The sequence below is a fragment of the Cornus florida genome, unplaced genomic scaffold (assembly GCF_030987335.1).
Source record: "Cornus florida cultivar Cherokee Brave unplaced genomic scaffold, ASM3098733v1 CherokeeBrave_3.0.0_Hap2_Chr11, whole genome shotgun sequence".
NCBI lineage: Eukaryota > Viridiplantae > Streptophyta > Magnoliopsida > Cornales > Cornaceae > Cornus > Cornus florida.
Genome location: NW_026775581.1, coordinates 66,922,217 through 66,936,430, shown reverse-complemented (window position 1 = coordinate 66,936,430; position 14,214 = coordinate 66,922,217). Strand labels below are relative to the sequence as shown.

The window sequence follows — 14,214 nt, the reverse complement described above, 5'->3', positions numbered from 1 at the left end:
CAAAGAGTTCTGAACTCAATAAAATGCCCCAGCCAACCCTCAGACACAACCGGCACACTCCACAGTGTCTGGTACGAAAAACGATAAAAGACAAAAATGCCCTTATAGCGACAAAAATTCCAGAAAAATGAAAAATGGCGAAAAATGGAAACATCACATGTGTCTATTGTAGGAGGTGTATAGCCAGTTTCAACTATTGCCCAAGTTTTATCACCAGAATTTTGCAAATAGGCTCTCATCTTTGATTTTCAAAAATTGTAATTATCTCCTTCAAATAAAGGACCACGTTAATTAGAACCACCTTCTTTCAACGCATAAGACATGATTTTGAAAACAATTTTTGAAAAACATAAGAAAACTAAACTTCCTAACAAGAATCAACTCAATGTATAGAGATTGGTTCTGATATCAAATTGTGAGTCGTACGCAGCGAAAAATACTTAAAAAGTTTTTGTTTGTTTTGTAAAATAGATCTGTGTCATTACCAACTTTACTTATTTTATATTTTAGCAATTAAATAGTTAATCACATGCAGATGAAATAAAGCAAAGAATAAAGTTAGAGATGATACCAGGATTTTAGCGAGAAAACCCCAGTTAATAAAATACGTCAACTGTTATGGGAAAAACCTTGTGGACTGTGCAGTCCAAAGTAAACCAATCCACTATGCTTGAAACAAAGTATACCAAACTTTGACTCTGGCTCACACCCTATTGTTCTATCAAACACCAACTGGTGACAATCTTCTGACTTTGCGACTCCTCGTCTAATAGCAACTTGACCTCAGGCTTATGCTTGATATTTGTAGAAGAGTAGCACGTAGATTAGACAACACTCCTCGAATGCTCTAACCCTTTCAAAGTGTGATTGCTTTTATTTCTGTTCTTCAATCGTCTGAATGATGTAAAAAAAAATCTGCTTTTGTCTGATCGTTGTAGATGCAACTGTATGATCACGATCAGAATTTGAACTCCATAACTCTAGCCTAACTAGGTGAATATGTGTATGTTCTAAGAAGACAACAGAAAAATCAACTTTGATTTTTTGAGAGAAATAAACTTCCTAAGGCTTTTAAAAATAATGAATTTGTAGAACAAAAGTCATGAATAAACCAACGTATATTACATGGTTTATATAGAGGTTTGCAAAGTCCTATTCCTTCTGAAAATAAAGGAAATTTCATGCATAGGACTTAGAAGGAAAGTTGGATTGAAAAAAAATATAAAATAGAATAAGGAAACTGGACTTCTTTTGCAATCAGGACATGTGGAACCGGTTCCCAATTTTGGTACCGGTTCCCACTTGACAAAGAGTTGTTTCTCGAGTATTAGCTTTTGGAACCGGTTTCCAAATTTAGGTACCGGTTCCCACTTAATAGAATCCAATATGAACTTGGAAATTCTGTATTTTTGGAACTCTGAAAATATACCATGTATATCAATGTGTCCTAAATGGGAAACGATGTCCTAATCGTTGTTCTTTCCTTTTTGATGATCAACAGTACTTTCCTCTTCTGAACAAACTTCCAATTCCGCAGTCGATGTCAAGTTGGATATGGTAACTGAAATTACAACTCGACTAGGACTTGTATTGTTACCGAAATATGCCAATTTACAAAAATATATCTCACACTTTCATGTCAAAATTATAGGATAGGACTAATACCATTACAAATATGGTTTAAAAAACATGCAATTTAGACTCAAGAACGACCCTACTCGGGTTTAAAATGAAGAAGGGTTTAAAATGAAGAAGTTATAAGTATTCGAAGTTTAGACTAACATAAGTATAGGGTCAAACCACTTCGTGCTCGAGCATAACCATTTGTGCTCGAGATCAACCTTATGCTTAAGAACAAAAGTTTATACTCGAGCTCTAAGACCTGCAATGAAAAGTCCCAAGAGCTGCTCTCAGGATCCTACCAAAAATACCCCAATGCTCGAGCATAAAAGTTTATGCTCGAGCTCTGGACCCTAGTGCTCGAGCACATTCCCTTTCTGCTCGAGCATTGGCTACCCTGCAGAAGTTAATTTTCGGCCAAGGCCTTGTGCTCAAGCACAAAATTTTGTGCTTGAGCACTGCCTTGAAAAATGGCCAAATACCCTTACAAAACTATGGTACGGGTCAAACAGGTTGTTTAGGCACTTGGGTGCATATTCATGGTTTAAAAGTTGTCCTAAAATATAGCTATACACATAAGCAAATGGATGAATGAAATCTATTCATCGACCTTAAACATCAATTTAACGTCTATAGAATAAAATATGCTTTCTTAGCGTTCAAATTCATAACATTGCTTCCTTACACTTCAATATACATTAAACGTGGTCAAATTGACCACAAGTTACAAACTTTAACCTTTATAGTCGAATTTACAACGCTTTACAAGAATTTACATCAATAATGCATTTGATACAAAAATACTGAAAGTAAACTTCCGTCAACCCTAACTATGCTTGTGAAGGTCCGTCATCAACCATGACTCTGTCATAACCTAAAAAATATTAATGGAAGGGGAGCACGGAGGCTCAGTAGAAGATGCTTAAGGTACCAACTTTGGACTTCCTTGAGCCACACATCACACATGCGGGATAAAGGAAAACCGGGATCATACATTGGGTTTTCATAACATTTAATTCACAAAACAATCTCAACTATAGTATTTAAGCATTTCAACACAAGTATACGTAGAATGCAATATAATGCCCCATATTTCCCAAACTTGGTCTTAACCGACCTTAACTTGGCCTCTACTGGCCCTAAACTTGGTCTCTACCAACCTTAAACTCATTTGAAAACCACTAACATACTTTACCGAGCCGAGATTCATTACTATCCCTGGTTCCAAATCCGGCAACCTTTTTGGGGCCTAGTAACAACTTTTTCACGTCCTACACCGGACCGCGTTCCTTTTAGGACAAGTTAGCACCGGACTTGTGAAATTTAGTTCCTTTATAATAAAAAAAAACCCATCCAAACCTTTTTTTAATCAAATTTCCCAACCATGTTATGCATGCAAATCAATTCCATCAACTTGACCTCGACCTCATCCTATGCAACTATGGTATAAATGTAACATTTTCTGGAATTCAAACCCATTCATAGCATTTCCATCAATGTGATCATAAAGCATAACATTTTTATTTTTAAATCAAGCACAACATGGCATTTGGTTGTAACCAATCACAAACATACTCAACAAAGAATTTCATATCATTATAAATCATGCTAGAATTATTAATCTAAGCAATTTTGCATCAAAGACATGTAATACACATACTTGGCATGAAATTAAACACATTTTTGTCCACATACTAGCATGCTTCCACACTTTAACATATTACCATCATGTCAATTTATACCTTAGCATTCAAGAATGAAGTTAATAGAAGCTCATAGTATGAATATTCAACAAAAGGCAAAGCTTGAAGCATTAGAAATCCCTAACTCATGTGTACTAGCCAAACATACCCTTAGCCAAGCCAACAAGCCCTAAGGCTATCCCCAAATCTTGAATTTCTCCTAAACCTTGCAATATTGGTCCCAAATGAAGGCTCTTCTCAAGCTCATCAACTTTCCCTTCAATAGCATCATCAAAATCACCCTCTAACCTCTTTAAATCCAAGCTTGAAATATATATGACATATGTGTATGTAGATATAGTGAGAGAAGGAGAAAGGTTAGAGAGAGAGAGAGAGAGGGAATCTGAAAATGAAGAAGAAATGAGGGGTTGACTTGTCTTCTAAGCCCAAGTGTGGCTCTCCTTGAGCCACTTGTCAACCAAGGGTTTGTTCCCTCTTTTGGTAAAGTTACCAACATGCCCTTACTCTTTCCATGCAATCCCTTCCATATCCCATAAAATATCTCCCAATGAATACTTACATATATATGTATATGTGTGTGTAATGTCAACAATACTTTTCACTAAAAAAGGGCAAAACTAAGAGAAGTTTCTGAGTATGAAAATCGTCCCGACTTTCAAAAAATTCTAAAATCAATCCCGCCGCTTCTAACTGACTTAAAATAATTAAAATATACTTCTAAAACTCTCGGCTCAAGAAAATTACCAAAACAACCCTCAGGACTCGTGTGGCATGCAAAAGAGGCACAAAAACTAAATAAAACAAATTTTTTTAAAAATTCAGAAAAATTCGGGACATTATAAATTGGGTTTTGAAGACTCTATAAATAGAGATGGGTATGAAAGGTTAAGAGAGAGGGAGAAGAGAGAAAAAATGTAAGGGGTTTAAGGGTTAATGTTATGAGGAAATTGAAGAGTATATGTAATTCCCGAGTGTATATATGTAGCCTCAAAAGGGATGATGAGTGAGTGTTTGGGGTTTTGATATGTGGTTGTATATTTCTGACTTGATTCATAACAGTGAAATCTCTCTCTCCCTTGGACGTAACCCTGGAGTTGGGTGAACCATGTAAAATATTGTGTTGTGCGTGGATGTATGTAATTGTTATCTCCATATATGCTTATGTTAATGTGATGTGATGATGCTCCCGCTGTGTGTAACGAGTGAGGGGTTTAACTTTCAACAACAGTCGATCATTGAGTGAGTTGGTTAATTATCCCTAACAAGTGGTATGATATCCGATGGTGGGTTAGAGACTGTAGTTGGTCCTAAAGATTAGAACATAAAATTGGTGTGATGTTTGTCAGCGTAGAGGATGATCGTGAGGTGTTATGGAGATTCAATCATAGTTGATGATGACACGAAGAAGATAGATGGTGTGAAGACACATACCCATGAGGAATAAGTCGTGGAATAAGCCGGAGGATGCTCGTTTTCAAGATGGGGCAAAGGTGATAAAGGTGAAACCCACGAGGATCAAGTTTTAGAGATAAGCTAAAAAATTGCTACTCAAGATGGGGCAAGGGTGTGAAAAATGAAGGGGTTTTGTCTAAGCCTGATAAGGGTTTGCTCTAAGCCCGATAAAGAGAAAAGGGAAATATGAAGAATAAAGAGGAGAAGTTTGTTACTTTGAGCCAGAAAAATAATTAATGAAGATGAGTTTGAAGATTGGTGGGTTGCCATGCGTGAGCAATTGAACACCAATAGGGATAATGGATGGAGTTTTGTTCAAAGTGGAGCAATCTTCATTCTAGGTGGAGCTATAGAGGAACGTGTGAAGATCGATTTTGAGCTAAGATGGAGATTATTGGGTCTGTGGCTCAAAATTGTGTGCAGAAATTAGTTTCCTTTTTCGTTTTGGAATGCTAAATTTTGTGCAAGAAATTGTGTCTCATTAAGTTTATATTTTAAAGTTGGGATTGATTTGATAACTCCTTGTAGGCCAGTTGGGGAATACTTGTCTAACAAGGAATTGAGTTTTGAAGACTTTATAAATAGAGATGTGTATGAGAGGTTGAAAGAGAGAGAAAAGAGAAAAGATGTTAGGGATTTAAGGGTGAATGTTGTGAGGAGATGGGAGAGTATATGTAATTTTTGAGTGTATATATGTACTCTCAAAAGATATGATGAGTGAGTGTTTGGGGTTTTGACATGTGGTTGTATATTTTCTTTCTTGATTCATAATAGTGAAATTTCTTTCTCCCATGGCCGTAACCCTAGAGTTGGGTGAACCATGTAAAATATATTGTTGATATGATGTGATGATACTTCCGCTGTATGTGAAGAATGTGGGATTTGTCTCTCAACAACAGCCGACCGTTGAGTGGGTTGGAAGGGGTTAATTATTCCGAACAATATAGTGGGAAGTAAGGGCGGTGGTTATAGGCACTGAAGAATTGAGTGGCTTTGTCCAAATTTTAATCGTGTAAGAAACAAAGAGTAGTGTAGATCCTAATATTTTGGAAGGAAGGGTGTTTTGGTCATTTAAAATAAAGTAGGATAAAGATGGAATGTTAGAGTATATAAGTGGAGCGTGACTATCAGCTCCCTAAAAAAAATACGGAAAATAGACATTTATTTTGGGATAGAGGGAGTATAATTATCTAAAAACAGACCTTTTTAAATTAAGTTTTTAGAAGCAATTTTCAAAAATCATCACCAAAACAATTTTTTGGACATTTTTCAGTTCTCAATTCTTAATTCTCATAAATCTGGTCTTAGAAAACCAAATCAAACAAGTCCTAACTATTTTTAAAAAACTGAACGAACCAAGTCTTAACTGAACCATAAAATAATATCTAATTTAATATTTTCTAGTGTTTTTAGCTTTCTTTTAAGTGAATAACTAACAAAAATAGACTTAGATCATTTCCAATGCAAAATGCTATTTTTGCATACCAAAGCTATATTTTGAGAGGTGTTACAGTATCAAAATGTCATATTTAAGCAATTCTGCTCCAATAATGTATTTATTCCAAAATGCTATTTTTTGACACAACCACCATTCTTTTTTAACTACCATTTCCAACTATCATTTTGAGCTGTCTCTTACATCAGTGAAGGCCAATAAGCAACAACAACACCACCACAGAAAAAAAAAAAAAAAAAAAAAGAAGAAAAACTTCAATTTACTGAGCATTAATTATAGTGCAGAAGGAGACGAATATATATATATATATATATATGCAAGTGTGTGTGTATATATATGGTTACAAATTTACACACACACACACACACACACACACACACACATATATATATATATAATAAAGTTACAAATTCATCTGTATTCTCTCTCCTCTCCACCCACTGCCGCCGCTATCTCCTTCCTTTCCACCTCATCTTCTCCACCAACCACCGTCACAACCACCATCTCTCTCCTCTCCACCTCATTTTCCACCCTTTGCCACCGCCATGGCCATGATATTTTGTTGATCTGTGTATATATTCTTTTGGTGGTTTATTTTCTGGGTTTGACTTTGTATGTTATGATACAAAGTCTTACTTCCAATTTCTTACTTCGTTTTTGCCGTACTTTGAATTTCAAACCTTAATTCCTTTTGCCCAACAATCTATACATTGAAGCTAATCATAACCCTAATTTTGAGATTGATTTGTCATCGTACCATGAGGGAAAGAAGGTAGGGGCAATCGATGGTAAGAAAAGAGTGGTGGGTTCTGTATATATTGGTTCTTACGGTGGGGTGGCAGCGATGGTGGTGGAAGATAGGATGATGGGAGGTGCGGCGGCAAAAGATGTATGTTAGGGTTCTTGGGTTCCGATAGGGTGAGCAATGGTGTTATTGGGTTCCGTTTGAATCATGGTCAATAGATCGGTGATGGCGATCGCAGGTCGTTGTAGATGAGAGGGAGCGAGTGACGACACGAAAGGGACAGAGATAGAATGCAACGAAAGGAACAGAGGAGAGATTGAGGGGGAGAGAGAAGAAACGGCATCGTTTAGAACAAAAAAAAGATTTGTCAAAAAAAATTAACAATCCTTATATTTGAGAGGGGATCTGAAAATCTCAAATTTTGACAACCTACTTTTGACCCACCTTTCAAAATTTGAGTTTGGGATCTCAAATGACAGTCCATTAAAGTTGCCCTTAATGGATGTTTTTCCAAGGCTATGAGCTATAAACACACTCTTTGCCAACCTACAAATCAAATATTACTATTTCCTTCAACACTGGTCCAGTAAGGTGATTGGCCGGACTATATAAAGTTTTTTCCAAATTCATAGGTAGGCACGAAGTCCAAGATGTCGAGACCCATAATATATGGATCGGGTGGGTCATTTCTTCTTTAATGCTAATGTATAAACAGAAACTCCACTAGTACCCCAACTTATGAAGTCCAAAGATAAGATCTAACACTATTAAATTGTTAATTTTTGCTTAAAAAAAAAAAACACAGAGAAGGGAAAAGAAAAAAGAAAAAAAAATAAAAGTGAACTGAAAAAATGCAACAGAGCCCGAAGCTGTAAGAGCAGCTTTTCTTTTCCATCTCAACCACGCCACCAAACATACCTTGTTTCTCGCACTTCTATGTATCTATCTATCTCTCTCTAAATATACATACATACATATATATATATATATATATACTCACACACACTCACACAGTCACATACATAAAGGAGTTGTGTTGTGATAGAACAGTGAGACTAGTATTTTTCTAGTGCACAAAACAGTTTTCGAGATCCAGCATCGGAGAAGTGCGATTTTCCTGGAAAATCGTCCCCGTGATTTCTCGATTCCCGGAAAATCTCCTGTCACTTCAGGGGTGAGTGTTACCGAAGAAAGCTAGTATTTTACACTCATCCGGCGCATTTTAGCATCTGATTACCACCAGCGTGTTCGGATTGGTCCTCTCTCTACTTGTTTTCTCTCTGAATCACACAAAACAACAAAATCGATGACCTGAACTGTCACAAGCATGCTGATTTCTGAAGATTCTTCTACTGGTATGTACCACATCACAGAACTAGAAAACAAACATTTTCACAATGTATAAGCATTTGAATTTTTTCTTTCAAGAAAGTAGTGGAAAATTTCCCTCTGTTTCCAACATTTTCCGGATTATTTCTCTGTTTGGCAACTCATTTTCTTTTTTTTATTGGGGGTTCTATTTCTGATCAGAATCTTGAGACGAGGGCTCACCGACTATACGAATCTGTGATTATTTTGATTGAGCTATTTGCGGGTGAAGATGATGTCTAGGGTTTTGTCACTGAGGCATGTGTTGATGGTGTCTCTGGCACTGAATGTTGGGCTAATATTGAGGGTTGCTTATGAGGGTGAGATTCAGAGAGCAGAACGGAGTCTTCACGGCGGGTTATGTTTCGAGGATGGAGAGAAGAACAGAGGAGGATGGACTTCCATGGCCGATTTTTCAAAGGACAAGGCGCACCTTAGCCAGAAAAATCTGCTCCTCAAGTCGCCGTCGTCTTCAACTGTTCGTACGGAAGCTCAAGATGGCGGGGAAATAGTTATCAATCTGGACCAGTAAGTGTTCCACTTTTGACTTTTCCTTGGTGAAAATATAAATTTTTTAACCTTGCTTGATAATTTATTTATTCATTTTTTCACACACACACACACATATATTATATATGTTTGGGTCTTAATTTCTTAATGGGCATGACAACAAGCATTAAGGAGAGCCAATATTAATTAAGACTTTTTGTTTTAATGGAGCTAATGCTGTTGATTTGAGTCTAGTTTTATAATTACTGGGGGGCGTAATTGTCATTTTGCCTTGTATGAGTCGTGACAAAAGGATCTAGACTTTCATGGACATGCGCCAGACAAGGTGAAAAGTTTTATTAGGTAGTAATAATTTTGTCATTTAGACAGTTCCTCTTTGTGGGGAAGCATTCCTTTGAACTTGACGTCTGCTCTGTTAGCTTTTTATCTCCCCCAAAATCTGGGTTCTGCCGCTATATAGTATTGATCATGAATGGAGGAATAATTAGATAGTCTAGGCCATTTGTTACTTGGTGAATAAAAATTACACTCGTAGGTCCACTTCCTTTAATTGGATAATCTTGATTGATTATTGACTCTTAGTGGATCAATTCGATCTAGATTTATTAAATAAAATGGATCTATAATGGCGTAATGTCATCTAATGAATCAATATTGTGTACAGTGGATGGTGGTCCTATGTGAGGATGTAAAACACTAAATTGAGAATGTCACAACCAAAGTGATACATACATTCACGGAACACATTTACTTCTACAATACAACATGTTAGGAGGGGTCTTTTCTTATATCAGATCCGAATACGCATTACCATCGAATAACTTAAGTTTTTAGATCAAAAGGCCGAACCAAACGGTCCAAATCCAATCCTTGACAGCTATCCGACTACAACGATTGGATGGGAAAAAAATACTAGAGAAGCCTTGTCCCACAATAGATCTGAATAGGAAAAAATTGGATATATATGAATGGATATGCAATACTACCTAATTTATTGCATACATTAATACATATTGAAATGGATTTGAAGAATATTCTAACATGCACCATTGGTGGTGGTGGAAACGGCACCATCATTTCTGGTTTCACTTTTTGGCGGACCTCAAAACTACATAAAAAGCTAGTTTTTTAAGCAATGTGGATTCCGAGGCCACCATTTTAACCCAATGGATGCTATTACACACCTTTTTTTCTTTTTTTTTTTTTTTTTTCACACATGCTATTACTGATAAATCTCAAACTCTAAATGCATGTTTGTGGACCTTTTTGGCTTTGGGCACATGCTACATACAGACCCCCTAGAGAGTGGTAAAAAGACTAAAAGTCACTTGAATATGCGTATTAAATTTCTTATACTTCTTTATAGAAAGATTGGCTTTTTTGGATATAATATTTTGAGGGTCCTATTTACTTGGTAAAAAAAAAAATTAATTTTGGGTCCTACCTAAGATTAAAGGATTGAAAGGCTTCTAGGTTTCGACCTATAGTCACCACCCAGGCATTTCTGGTATGATGATTGATGTCAACTAGTCATCCATCCAATTATTGATACTCTTAGAGTAGGACATGCAACTGCTGCCTTCCATACCTACTCTTCATCCCATATTGAAACCTAATGCTGTGACAGTTTTTACAGTTTTAATCTCCATTTAGTACTCTATTTTCTTGAAAGTGGACCACTCTAGATGATGGAACATCCTTTTATTGACCATATTTTTGACCATTCAAATTTATTATTTTATATTGCCCATTCCACAATTCAATGTAGCTCCATTCCAGTTTAATCCCCAGTTATTTATTATTTTTAGCACAAGCAAAACTTTGACCCTATATATATGGTAGTATCATAATACTTCTACTTGCATTGATTCCTTAATTTTTCTACTTTTTAAATTGGTGGACCACCTATTGTTTGGGCCATAGAGAACACAGGGAGTATTGAAAACGTCAAATTGATTAAAAAAACATGTGATATTAATTTAATGATGTATCAGAATCTAACGTTATGGTATTACATTTATAGAAGCCAACATTATGAATAAGTTTTTAATTTTATATGTAATTCAATGCAGTGGCGATCCGACAATGTATGAGAGGTTTTGGCAGCAAATGGGAGACAAAACCACAGTTGTGATCTCTGGATGGCAATCCATAAGTTATTTTTCCGATGTCAGAAACCTGTGCTGGTTTTTGGAGCCTGAATTTGCGAAAGCGATTATTAGATTGCACAAAGTGGTCGGGAATGCCATCACTGAAGACCGTCACATTGTGGTTGGAACAGGTTCGACACAACTTTTTCAGGCTGCACTGTATGCTCTCTCTCCGCCAAATGCGTCTGAGCCCATGAACGTGGTCTCTGCTGCCCCGTACTACTCGGTGAGTACAGTCTCTTATGTTTGATTCTTTTTGTTAATTTAATAACATCTTGATCTTCTTTAACAATAATTCTTGGGACTTGCTCAAAGACTTGCTAGTTAATCAAAGAAAAGTCAATTCTGACTGATATCGGTTCAATCACTGTCTATGGCAAGCATTCTTATTTGTAGTTCTGTGCTCTTTTAAAATTCCTATTTATCTGGAGGAACAGTAAATACAAATTTACCCAAAGCATGGGAAACAGAGCATTATATAAAAGTCTCAGAGTCGCAGCAGTAAAAGAAAAATATATATAAAATGTCTGCTTATCAGAAAAATCACAGAAATGAGTTTCTGTATCTGCATGCTGTTGAATACATAAAAAAGTCTTCGATTTTTTTTTCTTTTTAATTACTTTTCATACTTTGTCGTTGTCCTTCGCAAGTTGGGGTTTTTTTTTTTTTTTTTTTTTTTTTGTCATCTTCACTTTCGCTCTCTAATTTGTCTTTAACCTTTTGTTTCCACTCTCTCTCTCCCAACACTCAAAAACAAGCACACATGTGGTGATTCTTTGTCCTTGCAGAATCATAAAATAAAAAAAAAATGAAACGCTTAGTTTATACTTCACTTCTGAAGTCAACCACCCTTAATTTGTACATTTTTTGGCAAGGTTACATGACAATTTATAATGCCACAAAATTGTGACATGCATGTCTTCTTCATTCTAAAAACTAAAACATATTCAGTAGTCAGTACGGTCAGTTTTACTTGTGAAAGTAAATGTTGATGTCCTATCTCGATGCAGATTGGTGGTACTAATCCTAATCCACATGAAGAGATCTTCTTGTCTCCAGATGTGAAACCTGAACCATCAATGTTTCTCGTTCTTTTGGAGTTGAGAATTTTAAAAACCTTATAGTCTCGTTAATGACCTACAAGATGTTAGAATCGAAGGTTTTTTATTTTTATTTTTTGTTTTATAGTACAAAGTTGAGTCTCAGTTCAGTTGTTGTTCTTATTTGTCCAGCTACTAACATGGGTTGCAGCACCTTTTAAGCTTTGTTTGTCCAGGATTATATAAACTGAATTTTATTGCCCTATGATTTTATTCTATTTTTTATTTTTTACTTTTTTGTTGGTAAGATGCACTATCTCCTTCGGTTTTACAGTTGTATTTACTGATTGCTTGCAGTCCTACCCATTGGTGACTGACTTCCTGAAGTCCGGGCTCTATAAATGGGCTGGTGATGCGCACGCATTTACTAAAGATGAGCCCTACATTGAGCTTGTGACATCCCCGAACAACCCTGACGGATTTACAAGGCAACCTGTGGTAAACGGAAATGATGGAATTTTGATTCATGATTTTGCTTACTACTGGCCACAATACACTCCAATTTCTTTTCCTGCAGACCACGACCTCATGCTGTTCACTGTATCCAAAAGCATGGGTCATGCTGGGACGCGCTTAGGGTAAGTAAGCTACTCATCGTTCTTGTATGGTTGTTAATTTTAAGATGGGATTTTTCATCTGACTAGTAGTACAATCATTTGAATTTCATTGAACGGTTTCATTAGAACGCAGTTTTTCTTGATCTTACTACATTAATGAAGTTCTAGTTAATTATATGATAGTTCTTCCAACTAATGAACAAAAAGATGATATAAAAGGCTTTTTTGATGGGCTAAATTTTATAAAAGGTTTTTAATCTTCATCTTTCAGTTGGGCTCTTGTTAAAGATCGTGAAGTAGCAAAAAAAATGACCAAATTCATAGAGCTGAACACCATTGGTGTCTCCCAAGATTCACAGCTCCGAGCAGCAAAGATTTTGCAAGCCGTCTCGGATAGCTATGACCATGCTAGCAAACCTGAAGGGGGTGAACTCTTCTTTGATTATAGCCATAACCAAATGGCAAAGAGGTGGAAGCAACTGAGAGAAGCAGTGAAACAGAGTCGGCTTTTTAGTTTGCCGGACTTTCCTCTCGGGTTGTGCAGCTTTAGTGGTCAAACTTTTGAACTGCAACCTGGTAACTACGTCTAATAGATGAAAGGGCATTGTTAGGTGGTCATCATAAAGCTATAATTTTTGACATTTTGTTTTCTTCTTGTGTAGCTTTTGCATGGTTGAAATGTGAAAGGGAAATTGAAGATTGCGAAAGCTTCCTTCGCAGCCACAAGATATTAACTAGAGGAGGGAAGCATTTTGGGGTTAGCTCAGAATACGTTAGAATTAGTATGTTGGAGCGCGATAAAATGTTCGATCTCTTCACAGAGAGGTTATCGAAAATCCTCTCGTGACAGTCTTCAAGTAAGCTGGTCCTTCGCCACAGGGAGAGGTATGGAGAGTGAGTGAGATAAAATGTTTGTTCTCTTCACAGAGAGCTTATCCATGATCCTCTCATGACAGTCCTCGAGTAAGCTGGTCCTTCGCCAAGAGGAGAGGTATGGCGAGTGAGCCATACATGTATTTATTAAAAAGAGTTATTTTTGCTGACCTTTTCTGAGATCTCCATAATGTTATTCATATGATTTTGAGAGATTGATAATCTATTTTATTAGTTTATGTGATGATTTAACTTCTGTTACTCTCGATTTCATTTGAGTGTGAATTGCTTGTGCTTTTTTATTTTTATTTTTTGAGATTGAAAGTTCAAGCAAACACATAGACCTACTAAGTAGCTTATTTTTTGAGGAATATATTACATTGAAACAATAGAGTTGGGAGGTTGTTCATAACAATGAAAATCATTTTCATGAAAGAAGCAGCTTCTATGGCACTTTGAACCAAAATGATTGAAAGTATTTTCATGTCAGGTTTACCTATAAAAGAATCTTTTTAACACCTAAAATGTGTTTTATGTGAGGATCCTTCATGTAAACCATAGATGGTACCTTGTGAGTTTGTTAAGATGTTGAAGCATTTCTAGGGTAGTAATAATATATTAAAATTATCTTTTGTATAACCTGTGTAATGCAGAGTGGAAAAACAAGAAGTTCATGTAGC

At 36.2% G+C, this 14,214-nt stretch overlaps 1 protein-coding gene across 1 annotated transcript; it reads left to right on the top strand.

The window, feature by feature from the left end:
* The first annotated feature begins 7,642 nt into the window (after positions 1–7,642).
* LOC132283924 (tryptophan aminotransferase-related protein 2) lies at positions 7,643–13,795 on the top strand. The gene is made up of 6 exons (XM_059785966.1): positions 7,643–8,331; positions 8,507–8,872; positions 10,927–11,230; positions 12,402–12,682; positions 12,933–13,237; positions 13,324–13,795. Exons 2-6 carry the CDS (start codon positions 8,577–8,579, stop codon positions 13,506–13,508), a joined length of 1,371 nt encoding a protein of 456 aa, XP_059641949.1. The 5' UTR covers positions 7,643–8,331; positions 8,507–8,576; the 3' UTR covers positions 13,509–13,795.
* The last annotated feature ends 419 nt before the right edge of the window (positions 13,796–14,214 follow it).

Coding starts and splice junctions, on each gene's coding strand:
- LOC132283924 (XM_059785966.1), top strand. CDS start 8,577: ATGATGTCTAGGGTTTTGTCACTGAGGCATGTGTTGATGGTGTCTCTG. Junction 11,231..12,401: donor CTGCTGCCCCGTACTACTCG/GTGAGTACAGTC, acceptor GATTGCTTGCAG/TCCTACCCATTGGTGACTGA. Junction 13,238..13,323: donor AACTTTTGAACTGCAACCTG/GTAACTACGTCT, acceptor CTTCTTGTGTAG/CTTTTGCATGGTTGAAATGT.